This window comes from Lissotriton vulgaris, chromosome 2_1 (genome assembly GCF_964263255.1).
Source record: "Lissotriton vulgaris chromosome 2_1, aLisVul1.2, whole genome shotgun sequence".
Taxonomy (NCBI): Eukaryota; Metazoa; Chordata; class Amphibia; order Caudata; family Salamandridae; genus Lissotriton; species Lissotriton vulgaris.
Window position 1 is genome coordinate 239175778 of NC_141687.1, and position 17347 is coordinate 239193124.

At 45.9% G+C, this 17347-nt stretch overlaps 1 protein-coding gene across 6 annotated transcripts in view; it reads left to right on the forward strand.

Moving 5' to 3' along the window:
• Positions 1 to 17347, forward strand: part of NF1 (neurofibromin 1) — a 2008692-nt gene that overhangs the window by 740833 nt on the left and 1250512 nt on the right. For all 6 annotated transcript variants that reach the window (XM_086954827.1, XM_086954826.1, XM_086954830.1 and 3 more), the window contains exon 17: positions 8536 to 8779. In XM_086954827.1, the coding sequence (XP_086810953.1) occupies positions 8536 to 8779 (244 nt within the window). The remainder of the gene's footprint in view (positions 1 to 8535; positions 8780 to 17347) is intronic.

Consider the following 17347-nt stretch of genomic DNA (forward strand, 5'->3'; position numbering starts at 1 on the left):
TTCCAGTGCAGCCAAAATTTGCAACATCCATACTGTATTGCTGCAGTTCCAAATTGACCAATCCTTTCCAGCCAGGACATTTGTATGCGCCTGCTAGGAATGATGGCGTAATGCATTGTAATAGTGCCTCATGCAAGACTGCGCATGCGTCCACTACAAGAATGCTTAGCACATGAGTGAAATCAGTCATAGGGTCAATTAATAGATTTAGTGTTGGTAGACAGCCGCACCCATTGCTCTCTGCAGTTGTGGAACCCACACAATTTATCAAAAGGGCGGCCTTTCATCGACCCTGTTCCACAGATCATGCTAACAGCAGACGCATCTCTCACAGGTTGGGGTGCACATCTTCATCATTACACATTACAGGGTCTCTAGGACGATAAACACAAGCGTCTCTACATCAACTATCTAAAGCTTCTAGATGTATTTCTAGTGCGGAAAACTTTTCAGTCTCATCTCACACCCAAAGTTGTCCTAGTACGCACAGACAACATGACAGCAATGTACTGTGTACAAAAACAGGGAGGGACACACACACTCCAACTCTCACGCCTGTCTCAGACAATTTGGAAATGGGCGATCCATCACAAAATTCACCTTCTTGCAGAACGCCTTCCAGGAGTGAACAATCAAATTGCCGACCTCCTCAGCAGACGGAGGCAGCAAATACACAAGTGGTAACTTCATCCCCAAGTTCTCCTTCCACAATTTCAACAGTGGGGATACCCACAAATAGATATTGACGCTACAGTAGACAACACACAAAGCCCAAACATCGCCTCCAGGTTCCCACACCTTCTATCCAAAGACAATGCCTTATGGATCAATTGGTATAGAGGAGAAGGGTTAACCCAATGAAGTCGCTGGGACCTGGGTGACTAGCGTTAAGGATAAGGGGGTCCCAGTGAAAAAGAGGAACATACTATTTGGAAGCCATTTAAATAAATCAGGTCAACAAAAAATGCATCTATAATGTTTAATTCACATTATAGGCAGAAAAGCAGTGATAAGCAATTACAAGAATTACAAAATTATAGTTGTATATGTGCCCCGGGGGGGGAAGGGGAGACGTGAAATTGTGAGGGTAAAGTGGGAGGGAATTCGTGACAGTAAAAACACGGTATTGATCAAACAATAGTATAGGTTCAATGTCAAATATTCAGTGAAACAAATAAGGAATCAATACAGAGATTTCACAATACACATGCCCCAATGTCCATATTATACAAGCATTGTGGGTTGGAAGGGGCTGTGTTTGAAGACAAGGACGTATGTCGACGTTTCGACCCTATAGGAGCAGGAATAGTTGGACTCCTTGCATTTGGGTCTTCATCAGGACGGGGACGGGTGGGGCAGACAACCTATTATTAGAAAGTCGAGTTAAATATAATATTTAATAATGAATAAATCTCTAGTATGTTGTGGGTAGACACATCATATACAAAAAAGCGTACCTGAATTAATCAGTTTAGGAGGTTAGAATTCCAGGAGAAAGAGTCGATGAGGAGTATTGTATCCTGGGAAAAATTATTAATATACCAATTAAAATTATAAAGATATAGTCAGGTTGATTGTATCTATTTTATAAAGGGTTAGACTTACATAAAGTCAGCTTTTCATCGAAAAAGATCCGGGTACTGGATAGAGAGAGCCACTCATCCGAATCTATACAAAAGGGGAACAGCATTTACAATTGGGCCAAGTTAAGATGGAGGGAGTCGGAATTGAAATTAAAGGGCAGCAGCGCTTACCGAGTGGTGTTAGGCTTCTCGCTAAACCCACGGGTAGGAGGATAAAGTCCGATTCAATCGGGAACGGTATCCTGTAGTGTGGGGAGAGAGTAACGGGGCGCCATTATAGTTTAGAAAACGGAATGAAAGAGTCATTAAGATGATAGTTGGAGGAGCCAGTAACTCGCAAGGCTTACCGGTCACGAACGCTTTGGCGTTTCTCTCGGGAACCTCGAGGCAAACGGGGAACTTCCTGATGCCGCAGTTGACATGGCAACAGGGGATCACGTGGGAAGGGGTAATGGAAGAAAGACTTCGAAGAGCCATTCGTAACCTAGGAGATCAGATTGTTTAGAGTGACGATTAGACCAAAGACGAACAACGTCGAAGGAATTGTTTACCAAAGTATAAAAAACCCCTATAGGTGGACCATATTTCTGCCATCATGTTGAAATACGGATTGGGAGTGAGATAAAAAATTCACATTGTGGCTTAGACTATCCCGGTCAATCACCACTGGCAACTGGTTGCAGATGATATCCAACATCCAGGCACCCCTCTACATGCCTTCAGGAAATCCAAAAGTGTTAAGGACTATGTAGTGCACTCTTTGCTTCCGACTAGGGAAATCCCAACCATCAGGTCACTTTGGAATCTCCAGCCGGTCACTGGCCACTTTAAATGCGGACAATGTAAAGCCTGTAGTAGCTCTATACAGACTAAGGAATTCCAACATAACCAGAACAAAATCCAATTGAAGTCCTTAACTAATTGCAACACTTCAGTTGTGATATATGCGATTGTCTGCCCCTGCAATCTCATTTATATTGGCCAAACTAAAAATCAAACAACGTGTCCTTCAACACATGAGTAGAATCAGGTGCGAAGTGGCAGGTGCCCCACTAGTAGACCATTTCAGATCAGCGAAACATCCACCTGACAGCCTAAAATGGGTTGTGATTGAGAAAGCCAACCTAGGCCCAAGGGGAGGTAATATCTCGAACATACTAAACATCAGGGAACTTAAGTGGATGTTCTTTTTCGATTCCATTGACACTGGTCTAAATGAACGAGATAGCTCCTTCTCACAGCTCGCTACTCTAACATAATGATGTTATCCAGCTTTCTAATTATGTTAACCAACTGTTTATACTGATCATATGATGTGATTTTCTCTTTTCGACCATGGTAGTATAATTATAGGCGTGAGATAGATGGACACTGCCTATACCGTCATGTGACAGGTACGCAGTACATTTCTCGTTCTAATACTAATTGACTGCCCTATGAAAAACTGGCCGATCTATTTATTCTATATGAACGTATATCGTGATTATACATCAATTACCCAATGGGCAATAATGGAAACTGCCTTTACCGTCATGTGATAGGTACGCAGTTTGACTAATTTTATTCTTACTGTAAATGCCCTATTCTTATTGTAAATGCCCTATGCTTATGATATCTGCCTTTATCATCGCCTGATAGGGAGGTTTTCCACCTCACCAGTGGTCGGGATAGTCTAAGCCACAATGTGAATTTTTTTATCTCACTCCCAATCTGTATTTCAACATGATGGCAGAAATATGGTCCACCTATAGGGGTTTTTTATACTTTGGTAAACAATTCCTTCGACGTTGTTCGTCTTTGGTCTAATCGTCACTCTAAACAATCTGATCTCCTAGGTTACGAATGGCTCTTCGAAGTCTTTCTTCCATTACCCCTTCCCACGTGACCCCCTGTTGCCATGTCAACGGCGGCATCAGGAAGTTCCCCGTTTGCCTCGAGGTTCCCGAGAGAAACGCCAAAGCGTTCGTGACCGGTAAGCCTTGCGAGTTACTGGCTCCTCCAACTATCATCTTAATGACCCTTTCATTCCGTTTTCTAAACTATAATGGCGCCCCGTTACTCACTCCCCACACTACAGGATACCGTTCCCGATTGAATCGGACTTTATCCTCCTACCCGTGGGTTTAGCGAGAAGCCTAACACCACTCGGTAAGCGCTGCTGCCCTTTAATTTCAATTCCGACTCCCTCCATCTTAACTTGGCCCAATTGTAAATGCTGTTCCCCTTTTGTATAGATTCGGATGAGTGGCTCTCTCTATCCAGTACCCGGATCTTTTTCGATGAAAAGCTGACCCTAAGTCTAACCCTTTATAAAATAGATACAATCAACCTGACTATATCTTTATCATTTTAATTGGTATATTAATAATTTTTCCCAGGATACAATACTCCTCATCGACTCTTTCTCCTGGAATTCTAACCTCCTAAACTGATTAATTCAGGTACGCTTTTTTGTATATGATGTGTCTACCCACAACATACTAGAGATTTATTCATTATTAAATATTATATTTAACTCGACTTTCTAATAATAGGTTGTCTGCCCCACCCGTCCCCGTCCTGATGAAGACCCAAATGCAAGGAGTCCAACTATTCCTGCTCCTATAGGGTCGAAACGTCGACATACGTCCTTGTCTTCAAACACAGCCCCTTCCAACCCACAATGCTTGTATAATATGGACATTGGGGCATGTGTATTGTGAAATCTCTGTATTGATTCGTTATTTGTTTCACTGAAAATTTGACATTGAACCTATACTATTGTTTGATCAATACCGTGTTTTTACTGTCACAAATTCCCTCCCACTTTACCCTCACAATTTCACGTCTCCCCTTCCCCCCCGGGGCACATATACAACTACAATTTTGTAATTCTTGTAATTGCTTATCACTGCTTTTCTGCCTATAATGTGAATTAAACATCATAGATGCATTTTTTGTTGACCTGATTTATTTAAATGGCTTCCAAATAGTATGTTCCTCTTTTTCACTGGGACCCCCTTATCCTTATGGATCAATTGGTCAGGGATATGTGCCTATGCTTTTCCGCCTCTCCTACTGCTTCCGATTCGAATACTCAGGCAAACACCACTCACACTGATTTTGGTAGCTCCAACATGGGCCCGTAAACCACGGTACACCACCCTGTTAGAATACGGTTAGTGGTTCCACATCAAAAGCTACATCTCACCTCCAGTCTTCCCATTCAGAACCCTGGAGAAATCAAGCATCCAAATCCCAAGGAGCACAACTTAGTCATTTGGCTCCTGAAGTTATAGAGTTTCGATATTTAAATTTGCCGCAAGACTGTATGATTATTCTGAGAGAAATAGAAAACCGATCAAGATAGCTTGCTATGCAGCAACGTGGAAACTATTTGTTATCTACCGTAACATCAACAAAATTATTCCCCTAAATGCTTCTGTTCAGGACTATGTCTGTTACCTTCTACACTTACAGCAGTGTGGGCTAGGTAGCTTACACATCTATTCATTTGCATCTTCCAGCAGTAGCTGCATATTTGCAGAACAGACAGCATTTACCTTTATTTAAAGTTCCTGTCATTAAAGCCTTTATGGAGGGCTTAAAAAGAGTAATACCACCAAGAAACCCTCCGGCACCAGTATGGAATCTTAACGTTGTACTTACAAGGCTTATGGATCCACCCTTTGAGCCATTACACATCCTCATTGGAATCACTTCATTATGGAAAGTTGGTGAGCTACAGGCATTAACCTTAGAATAACCCTTCTTTCAACTACATGAAGATAGGGTAGTTCTTCACACCAATGCAAGATTCCATTCCAAAGTAGTTTCTGCTTTTCATATCAACCAATCAGTTGAGTTACTTGTGTTCTTTCCTCAACCTGATTCAGTAGCAGAACGGTCTCTTCATACAGAAGAGCTTTATTGTACTATATTGAAAGGACTATAGATTTTCGTATATCAAAGCAACTAGTTTCATTTGTAATCCTATCTCTAAAACAACCATTTCAAGATGGATTGTTAAGTGCATTCAAACTTGCTGCGCAAAAGCTATATGAACTTTATACCCCCGAGAGCGCATTCCACTCGCAAAATAGGGGCATCTATGTCCTTTTTAGGTGCAATTCCTACAGCTGACATTTGTAAAGCAACAACATGCTCTTCACCACACACATTTACTAAACACTATTGTGTACCAGCACACCAACAAGCCAATGTAGGGCAAGCAGTGCTAAAGACAGTTTTTCAGAAAAATGCAACATCTACTTGTTAGCCATTTCTCTGGGAGAATATTGCTATATAATCTATGCAAAGCATGTGCATCTACAACACACAGGCCTCAAACTGATTGTCACTTTCCCAATAAGCATCTGTTCCTGTCATGTAGAGCTGTAGATTCACTTGCGCTCACCCTGGGCACCTGTAGTTGTTACCGTTCTCGTTATTTATATGACCTACGCATGGGCATCTCTTTTCTACACTCACTTACTCCATTCTCACCCCCTTGCGGGAAAACAATCTAACAATGTAGTTGATGCCCATGAACACTATCACCGAAAGGAGGAGTCACCTTACCTCGTGACTGGAAAGACTTCTTTGAAGAAAAACAACTTGCAAATATCCGGACCCAACACTAGATGGCAGGAGTATGCAAATCATGTGAATCTACATCTCTACATGCCAAGAACAGATGCTTACTGGGTAAGTAACATAATCCTTCTGAAGTTTACTGTCACTATCCAGAGATTCCTCAAAGCCCCATCCTCCTGTCATGGTGGGTGGAGACGAATTCTGATAAGTCTTATAGTCCTATTTTACACTGAGCACAATTTTGTTGCTTATTTGTCTGTTGCTCCAAGTCTGCGGGAGCGGGATTTACGTTTAGAATTAAATCAATTTTTATAAGCAGAACACACGGTAAAACATTACAATGCATCGTTGCCTACAACTGAACATGCCGGCTGCATTAAGGTCATAAAATCAGAAGAAAACCCATGAGGTACAACAAATCTGTATAGATTACGTACACAACAAGCCACCTACAACCCAACCTGGGCTGGCCGCTTCAAAACAGAAAGAGAGCACAAGATGGTCAAGCTCTTACTGAAACCAATATGAAAGAAGACCTGCTGAGTGTGACATATATATGCTCCTTTAAAAAAGATCTGGGCCCTTAATGCCAAGAACAGGGCTACTGAGTCTACCTTTTCCAGAACAAAAGAACCTAGAACACAAAAGAAAACATGTAAAAGCCTGACCTAATAGGACCAAAGCACCCCAAAAACCCTCTCCAGGTGATTTGCAAAATACAGGTATGTGCTGGATGCCGCCAAGCAGGGAGGCCACAAGCAATATATGACACCGAGGAGGCCCAATAGGGGCCGGCAAACTCAGCCCAATTGGTACAGCATCAATTTAAGAATACGTAAATAAGCGGGGCATGCCAACTCCTGGAACTCCACAGAAAGAATGGAAATAAAGGGGGCCCACGTCTTTGCATGGTCAGATTTCACTCCCATGGTGGCCATGGATAACCTTTCCACACCCAAGAGAGACCACAGCTGGTGGAGCCATTGGTTGTGGTCCAAACTCTATCTGTTTTCCAGCCCAATAGGATCACTCTATTAGCAGCATTTAATGCCAGGCTGATCTGCCTGCACTTAAGAGAGTGCAGAGGAAAGGTGAAAGCATTGGTCTCACCTAGTATAGTGTAAGCAGGTAGCCTGGGAATGGTATCAAAGGCCCTATCCATCTTGTCGAGGATTCTTTCCCAATATCTCGTAAGTTTCGGGCAATTTTACAGCAGGTGAAGCAGAGTATCTAGTTTTACACACTCCCTCCAGCAGCGACCATGACACTGTGGGTTCCATTTGGCTAAACAAACTGGCGTGTAATACCTGTAAGATATGATTTTATATGATGTTTCGGTGTGGCCCATGGAATGTGCAGTGTGGTGAGTCCTGTAAAAAAATCCTCCCACTTCTTGTCCGATAGTGGGGATTTCTTTTTTAAAGAAACTGACATTGAGCGTCACTCTTCATTGACATTTTTGGAGCCTCGACACAGCGGCTGTATGTTCAAGAACTCCACCTATTGTCACAGCTGTTACTGAAAAATAATTCCACATCCAGCCAGGCTCTGGAAAGAATCCATCATAAATATCCCTACTGAAGTTAAGTAACCTGTTTTCCAATTACAATATTGATCATTTGGTATCAACAGTGTGTCTTTTGTTTGGTGTATTTACAAATTTAAGGTGTAGCTGACACTTCTGTACAGGTACATCTTGTGACGCTCGCTCTGTAACTCCAAAACAGAAATGTTAGTCTGTTTGCAAAAATCCATGTCCTAAAGACCTTTTTAGAAGGGCTAAAAAGGGTAATTCCACCTGGAGTCCTTCCATCTCCTTCTTGAGACTATTACATAGTTCTCACCAGGTTAATATTGGGTTGTTTTTGAGCCTATCCATTACTGATCTCTTCAATGAATCTTTAAAAAAAACAGTGGTCTTCCTTGTAGCTGTCTCTTTTCTCCACAGGGTCATTGAACACCATGCTCTTTCAGTAGAAGTACCTGGTTTACATGTACCCCAGGGTTTTCTTACTGCTATGTACTCTCCCTTGTTTGCCAAGAGGGGTCTCATCCTTTGATGTCAATCAATCTATAGACTGTTCATCTTCTTTCCCAAAGCCTCAATCTAATATGGAGAGGGATTTACTCACCCTAGTTGTTGGGAAAGCCATTATTTACTATACAGAGTAAACACGTGGTATCAGCTAAACTAAATAACTATCTATTACATTTGCTCAACTGACTCTTGACAGGTGAGTAGGCTTTTCTTTACTTAAACCTTGTTAAGAATAAAAAAATAAAAAAAAGGTACAGTTGAATATAGTTTTTGTCAAATAGCGAAGCCCCTAAATAATTGCTTGTTACTAAGAGAGTAAATATTTGTTTTTTTTTCCAGGAAAGTGCAGCATTAGGCAGTGGTACACAGATATGTCGCCAAGCTCAGACAAAACTGGAAGTTGCTTTGTACATGTTTTTGTGGAGTCCCGATATTGAGGCTGTTCTTGTTGCCATGTCCTGTTTTCGCCACCTTTGTGAAGAAGCCGATATCCGGTGTGGTGTGGATGATGTGTCTGTGCAGACTTTCTTGCCAAATTATAACACTTTCACAGAGTTTGCATCAGTCAGCAATCTGTCAACAGGTATGTGAATACATCATTTAAATTGCTGTCGGACTCCAACTATTGTTAGAATTCAATTTATGAAATGAAAATACTTTGTAATGTATTAACAAAACATGCCACGCTGTCATCTAAATTGCCTCCTTTCCCAATTTCACAATGTTGGTAGGCAACATGGGAACTGGTTCATGGGCATTGAATCAACTGCTGTCTAATGCTTAAATTCATGGAATCCTAGTGTTTGTTCTGAATTTAAATACCTAAAGTGATAGATTCCTTATTTGCCTTCTCATGAACCTGCACTAATGCATACTTTTGTCACATTTACAGCTTGTTAATACATAACTTCCAGGATTCTAAAGAAACTTCAACCACTTGATTGCATCTTCCCATGAAAAACAAGCCATATGCCTGTTCCAATATGTCCTCTTTAGCACAAGATTTCCTTTCAATAATATGAAGTGATTCCTCTGTTTACCCAAATGCCCATCCAAATATGCTTTGCCTAATCTCTTAGCAGTTACTTGGCTCAACACAGTTAATGTGTACAAACCGCTATTTTTGTTCAGGCTGTCTTAACCCTTTCGCTGCCGCGGCTGTTCCGCCGCAGCGCTGACAGGGCGGGGCGGCCGAGCGGCGGCCGCATGCTGGTGACAGAACCGCTCCATAACCAGCCGCGGTTGAGCTGTGCTCGTGACAGAGCGGTTCCGTCATGGCCCGCCCCGCTCAATAGAACGCACCGGGCAGGCGCGGCGGCCGGGCCCTGACTGAACCGCTCCGTCATCAGCACAGCCCAACCGCAGCTGATGACTGAGCGGTTCCGTCATCAGCATGGAACGTGTTAAAGGTCGAATACTCGACTGAAGCCTCTTGGTCTTTTTCAAATATCCTCTCCATGTAGTGGCCTTGCTGTCTCAACAAGTCAGCAAGCTATTACTTGCTAACCATAGATGGTTAATGGTCTCATTTTACCATTTTAACAAGCGAGGGAGGAGGGGCAGTCTGCATTGACCAAAACACCAAGAAGACTGTGGAAACTTTGAGTTGTCAGCAGACTACCTAAAATCCTCCTTCAGGTTTAAGGAACAATTTAGAATATAACTTTACAAAGGCATTTCCTCGTCCAGAGAAGGTAAACACCATCAATTAAACAGTGGCCCATTTCTTGACAAGCCAGGTGATTGCAGAGGTTTCTGGTAATGTAGCTGATATGACAAGGGTGAAAACCTAAACAAAGCTTTACATGTTCTGCCTGCAATGTTTTTGGGAAGAGCGGCAGTGATATAAGGGAATCAGCTGCAACAGGAGCAGCTGAAGGACATCACAGCAGTCATCCATCGTTGTTTTTATTCCCATAGTGTCGTCAAGGATTCCATTTCTGCCTGCCTCGTATGCAGCCTGATGTCACCACTGATAGCTCAGAATTTGGTGGTTCATACTGCTTAGAACTCTCTATCATTTCGATGTGAGACAAATTTAGATATGGCCCTGCACATGGATGTAACAAACCTGAATGCATTTCTGGGCTTTGAAGAACCAGTGATTTTTCACTTGGTGGTAGTCTGGTCTACAGACAATATCACTGCCCCCTTTACATCATAAACAAATGCGATCCCACTCCTGACAGCCAGCTGTAGGTCTGGGAGAGTGGACACTGACACAAGCATGTTCCTGCTAGTCTTATAATTTGCAGAGATGAGCATCACCAGAGTAGACAGCGTTAGGAAGTATCTCTAGTAGTCAAATTGCTGGGAGAGAATTCAAGAAATCCCTGATCCCATCTTTTAGGCTTGTAGTTGCCCTCATGAAAATTTACTTATATTTTTTCCCATTTGGGAGCGCATTCAGTTCTTGATAATGCAGTTGATGAGTTCTTTTCTTTATGCTTTTTCTCTTACTCTTCTCTTTTTGAGAGTTTTCAAGAAGGTGCTGGAAAGTGGCAGGCATTTTGTGATCATTGTGGCTCCATTCTGGACTCACCAGGATTGGTGGCCCTATCTACCTCCTCCTGCAGAGTATGTGCCACCTCCCCCAGAGCAGGTACTTGCTGCCCATGGAAGAAAGGAGATTGCTTTACCTCGCTCGGCCATTGCCCTCCTTGCACTATTTCCCTGAGGAGTTACTTTCAAAGCCTGGCCATTCATCAGAGGTGCTAATGGCTACCAAAAAAACATCTCCAGAACCTGGTACAGAAGCAAATTGCTACTTATCCAGTATTGGTGTATCTTTAATAGATTCACATGCTTAGAATCATCCCAGAGCGAGGTGGGAGTCTCGCGGTACAATAAAAGATATACATTAGTCCTAATAACATTATACTATAGGCTACTGTGGATAGCAAAGTTACTACATTAGCCTATCTAAGTCCTTTTGCAAAAAGAACCAAACTTGGAAACCAGCCAATCAGGCAGCAGCACCCTCTTAGAACCTTCCCCACAGAGAGGCAAACCCTCAGATTTTCTCCCGCACCTCGTGTGACAGGGAGTCTCCCAGAGCTCTGCTCACTATTTTTCCTTACTTTCACTTCTTGAAGAGAAAATATGTCTGATTCTTCAAAGAAAAGCTTGTTCTTACCTTGTTCTTCGTGTGGGAAGAAGAGACTGCACATTGAGGAGCCACATAAGGAATGTATTGATTGCCTTTTCCCAGCCCACAACGTCAAGGATTGCAGAATCTGTAGGACTTTTCCAGCCAAGACCTTGAAGGACAGAGAGGGAAGACTTTTGGTTTGGTTGGAGAAGTTGAAGGCTTCATCTGAGGTGGTATCTGGTGGTGAAGGCAGTGTGAGTCCTCAGGTGTCCACCCCTCTGGCCAAGAAGAGGGATAGATCTGAAGATCCACCTGAGAGACCGAGTAAGACCCTGAAGAAATCTCACTCAGAGAATGTTCACTCTTCCTCAAAAGATGAGAAATCCTCTTTCTCTTGTGGGGTAAAATCTGGAGTAAAGGGAAAGATTTCATTGAAAACTGCCTCTAAATCCCTTTCTGAGCCTCCGTCGAAAACTGCCCAGTCAACAATGAAATCTCCTCAGAAGCAGAGTGAATCTTATGCGTCGACGAAGAAAATCCCATCGTCGACGGCACCGTCGACGAGTGTTACATCGCTGTCGACTGCAATGCACCCGTCGACGAGCCCACCATCGTCGACACGATCGTCGACGAGCCCACCGCCGACTATGATTATACTCTCGACGACAAGCCCACCGCCGCCGACGACGACAACATCGTCAACAATGGTTTTGCAGCGTGAATCTTTCTGGATTCACTATGCTGTGCATTATTCCGCGGTCTTGTGGTTGGGTCCGGATTGGTAGTCTTTTCTTTGTTTTTTTTTTTTTTTTGTAGCTCAGGTGGGCGTCGGCGTCCCACCTCCTTCGGTGCATTTCCGGTGACGTCGGCATGCTTCCTGCGGAAGCTCCCCCTCCTGGGCACCATCTTCAGATTCTTTTTTTCCACGGTCGGGTCTGGATCGTTCCCGTTTGGGCTCCAGACATTTTTTGGAGAAGAAGGAAAATACAGAACTTAGAAAGAAAATTTCATCTGAAGACTCCAGGAGACTTCATCGACGAAGAGTCAGCAGAGGAAAAGGAGATTTCAGCGAGATCTTCGACAAAAACGCGAGATCTTCGACGAACACGCGACCAGGGAGGCCCTGAGCGCTCGATCATGGACAACATGCCGTTCAAGTTCTGCCGTAACTGCCACCACAAGTACGCGCAGAAGGACCAGCACCCGGTTTGCAACCTTTGCCTACCGGTAGATCACGAAAGCAAGGACTGCAACGCCTGCTCCGTCTTCACCCCGAAGACCCTTCGTGTGAGAGAGAGACAGAGGGCAGCACACGCCGCCCTGTAGAGGAAGGCCCCGACTCCATCCCTCTACGAGCTGGGGATGTCCTCCGAGGAAGAAGACCACGCCGCCGCCGAAGACGCCAGCTACACGGTCGTAGAGACCGATTACACGAAGACTTCTGATAAGGTAGGAGACTCTCCGGCCCCCAAGAACCCGAGAGACTCTGAGTCTCGAAAAAACGAGGGCAAGGCCCCGAAAGCGCCGGCGCCAAAACATCTGGCGCCCGCGACTACTCACAGGCCAGCGGATCCTCGGAGGAGTAGTCCCTGGCGCCGAGAGCTGTTGAACAGCAGAAGTCGTCAAAAACCGTCCCTGAAAAGGATCGATCGACGCCGAGGGAGAAGGACCCTAAACAACCGACGCCGAACAGAGACCCAAAATCCGGTTCGGCGTTGAAACCTCCGGCACCGAAAAGCACGACGCCGAGCCAACCGCCGAAAAGAGCGGCCGACCCATCCGACGCGGAACACGCAGCCGAGATGGAGAAAAAGAGAATGCGCCTCGAGGCCGAAATGGAAAACATCTTGCAGCGGAAGAAAGAATTCGACGCTAAGATGAAAACCTTCACGATCCCACACAAGGCCAAGCCACCAGTGATGGAGGTGGTCGAGGAGGAGGACAAGGCCGTCGAGGAACAAGACCCGGACGTCGAGGTGGTCGACGACCAGCAGGAGGACGAGAGCCCCTACTATAGTTATAACTATGGGGAGGAAGAGGACAGCAGGACGGACGCAGAGTCGGCCCCCTCTGACTTGCAGGAGGTGGATTACCTAGATGTCGACACCGACAGCCCGGAGGAGGCGGTCGACACGTATCCCTCGAGGCCTTCGCTGCCGGACGACATCGGGTCCTACAACTCGGTGATAAATGCTGCCATAGCAGCATTCAAACTCAAGCTCGACGAAGAGAAGCAGAAAGCAGACTTCCTTCTAGAGACATTGCTCCCCACTCAAACAAAGAGCCAGTACCTACCAATGCTCGACAGCGTCTTGGCTCAGGGGTGGGAAGCATTCAGGGAGCCCGCAACATGCAAGGCAGTAACTCCCAGAAAGAGAAGAAATACAAACATTCCTCAAAAGACCCACCCTACATTCAGGGCACGGTCTCCGCAGACTCCATTATCGCGGCCACAGCAAGGAGGAGGGCTAACGTACACACTGCTTCTGGACCACCACCGGATAAGGAGAGCAAGAGGATGGATCTGGTGGGCAGAAGGATCGAACGGAATGCCGCGACCCACTGGCGCATGGCTAATTCCAACGCCCTGATAAACAGGCACATGTACCAGATCATGGAGGAGCTGGGGAAGTTGGTGAAGGAGCTCCCCCAGGATGCCAGGCAAAAGGCCGAAAAACTGGTTGAAGAAGGGAAGAACGCGGCAAATTCTTGCCTTAAGACGGCCTTGGATGGAGCAGACACCTCCAGCAGGCTCATGATGATGGGTTCCACTGAAAGAAGACACGCCTGGCTCAGGATCTCAGGTTTCAAACCTGAGGTGCAACACAGCATCCTGAACACACCATTCAACGGCGATATGCTTTTCGGAACAACAGTTGATGAGAAGCTCGGTCAACTAAAAAAGGATAACGAAACAGCAAGGTCCATGGGAGCATTGCAGTTCAGAGGCAACAAGAGGGGCACCCCGTCACGGAGGCCCAGCGGGAGAGGTGGAAACCAGCCAGGTACATCACACCAGGCTTTCCAACAAACACACCAGGCAGACTCGCAGGCTCAGCAAGGTCAGCAGAAGCAGCCCTGGCAGTACCAACCAAGAGGCCAGTCCTTTCGAGGGAGAAATGGACGTGGACCGAATAGAAGAGGGGGACAACAGCCCGCCTCTAAGTGACTTCAAAAAACTCTGTGTGCCCGCCCACAGAAAAGATCCCAGGGGGCAACACTTACAAAGAGGGGTCAAGACAAACTAGACACCTACGACCACATAACACCAGTGGGAGGAAGATTAAGATTTTACCTCCAGGAATGGAGAGAAATCACATCTAACAAATGGATCCTCAATATCATCCAATTCGGATACTGCGTAGAGTTGGAGGGGAGGCCAACAAGCAGAAAACCAAAAAGAAAACCACTAGCAAGCAAACAGCTAGAGCGTCTTCAGGAAGAAGTAAAAGAACGCCTGCGGAAGCAGGCCATAGAACGGGTACCCTTCAAGGAAAGAAACAAAGGAATATACTCAACGTACTTCCTGGTACCAAAGGTAGACGAGACAATGAGACCCATTCTGGACCTAAGGTTTCTGAACAAATTCATAAGAACGCAAAAATTCAAAATGACCTCCCTGCAGGAGGTGCTCCCGCAATTGCAGATCGGGGACTTCATGGTCACGATATAGACCTCAAGGACGTCTACCTGCACATCCCAATGCACAAGCATATGATCAGGTTCACCGTCGGAGAAAGACACTACCAGTTCACGACACTAGCCTTCGGGCTAAAATCAGCACCAAGAGTCTTCACAAAGTGCCTCGCAGCGGTCGCAGCGCACCTACGAAGACAGGGAATACACGTATACCCTTACCTGGACGACTGGTTGGTGAAAGCAAACTCATACCAGAAATGCAAACAGCACGCACATACAGTGACGAGCACGCTCATAAGCCTGGGGTTTTTCCATCCATTGGAAGAAATCATCAATGGAGCAGGAACAAGTGAAGATCTTCATGGGAGCACAGATCAACACCTTACAGGGCAAGGTGTTCCCCAGCGAGAAGAGGGCGAGGGCGCTGGTGAAGAAAACTCGCCTCTACCGGAAGGGACAAGCTCGGACAGTGAGGACTGCGAGCAAGATCATGGGCATGATGGCATCATGCATCCACCTAGTACCAAATGTACGACTCCACATGAGACCCATTCAAGAATGGCTACAGGAGCAATGGTCACAAGCTACAGGCCGTTGGGAGGATCTAGTGGTTGTAACGCACGCAGTGCAGAAGGAGATGACATGGTGGACCATGGAGAACATAGCAAGGGGGAAGCCTCTAATGCCCCCAACGCCAACAGTGACCATCACCACAGACGCATCCCTGAAGGGATGGGGCGCTCACATGGAGGAGCTCAAGGTGAGGGGACTGTGGACACCAACAGATGCGACAATGCACATCAATTACCTGGAATTGCAGACAATCTTCCTTGCACTGAAAGCTTTCCAAACAAAGCTGTACAAGCACAAAGTGCTGCTACAAACAGACAACACCACTGCGATGTTCTACATCAACAAGCAGGGTGGGACACAGTCAGCCGCGCTTTCAACGCTGGCGCAGGAGAATATGGAGATGGGCCATCCCTCTCAAGATAGACCTGCTAACCATACACCTACCAGGGAAGGACAACATACAGGCAGACTGGCTGAGCAGACAGACATTGGCATCCCACGAGTGGGAGTTCAATGCTCAGGAGACAAGGTGGCTGTTCGACAGATGGGGAACGCCATCAGTGGACCTGTTTGCCACACGCCGGAATGCGAAATGCCAAAACTTCGCATCCAGACAGCCTGAGGAGGGGTCACTAGGGAATGCCCGATGGATAGATCGGTCCAGGACATTTGCTTACGCTTTCCCCCCCCGATACCACTGATGCACAGAGTACTGAGCAAGTGCAGAGCGAGCAACATGACCCGGATACTGGTCGCACCACAGTGGGCCAGGCAGACATGGTACTCGCAGATCATGGAGATGTCACAGTGTGCACCCCACAGGTTCGGCAAGAGGAAAGACCTTCTCTCCATGCAGGACGGAGAGGTGCTACACCCAGAGCCTGAGAGCCTGAGCCTAGTAACGTGGCTCCTGAGGACATAGAGTTCGCACATTTGAGACTACAAGAAAGCACCCTGAGGGTCCTTCGGTAGGCACGAAGCAGCAGTACTCGGAAGTGCTATGTTGCGAAATGAAAAAGATTCACAATGTGGTGCAGAAAGGAAGGACTTCAACGTAAAATGAAGGACTCCACGGTGCTGAGGTACCTGACGCACTTGCTGGAGAAAACCCTTAGCTCATCCTCGTTGAGAGTTCACTTGGCAGCGATAGTCGCCTACACAAGGGGAGAAACGGGCAGGAGTTTCTTCACATCACAGGTGGTGAAGGGATTCCGGGAAGGAGCGAAAAGGATCGCACCTCCCAAGCGGGTGCCGCCACCTGCATGGAACTTGAACATAGTCCTGACGGAACTCATGAAAGAGCCCTTTAAACCGCTTCACAAGGCTTCCCTGAAGATGCTAACTATGAAAACAGCTTTCCTGGTTGCAATAACGTCCTTACGCAGAGTAAGCAAGCTTCAGGCGCTAACGCTACAAGAACCCTACATACAAATACACAATGATAGGGTTGTGATGAGGACTGACCCACACTTCATGCCGAAGGTGGTATCCAAATTCCACATGAACCAGTCTATACAGATACCGAGTTTTTTCCAAAAACCAACAACTAGCGCAGAGCGAGCTCTGCACACCCTGGACGCCAGAAGGGCAGTCATGCACTACATTGAGAGGACGAAGGGACACAGGAAAACAAAACAGTTCTTTGTGTCATCCGCCAACAGTTTCATGGGAAAGGCAGTAACCAAAGACACTATTGCACGATGGATCGCACAGACAATTCAACTCTGCCTCAAACGTGCAGGACAGGAGCTAGCAGAGGGGACACGTGCCCACTCCACTAGGAAAAAGGGTGCTACAGTAGCTTTCCTGGCTAACACACCCATACAAGACATATGCCTGGCGGCAACA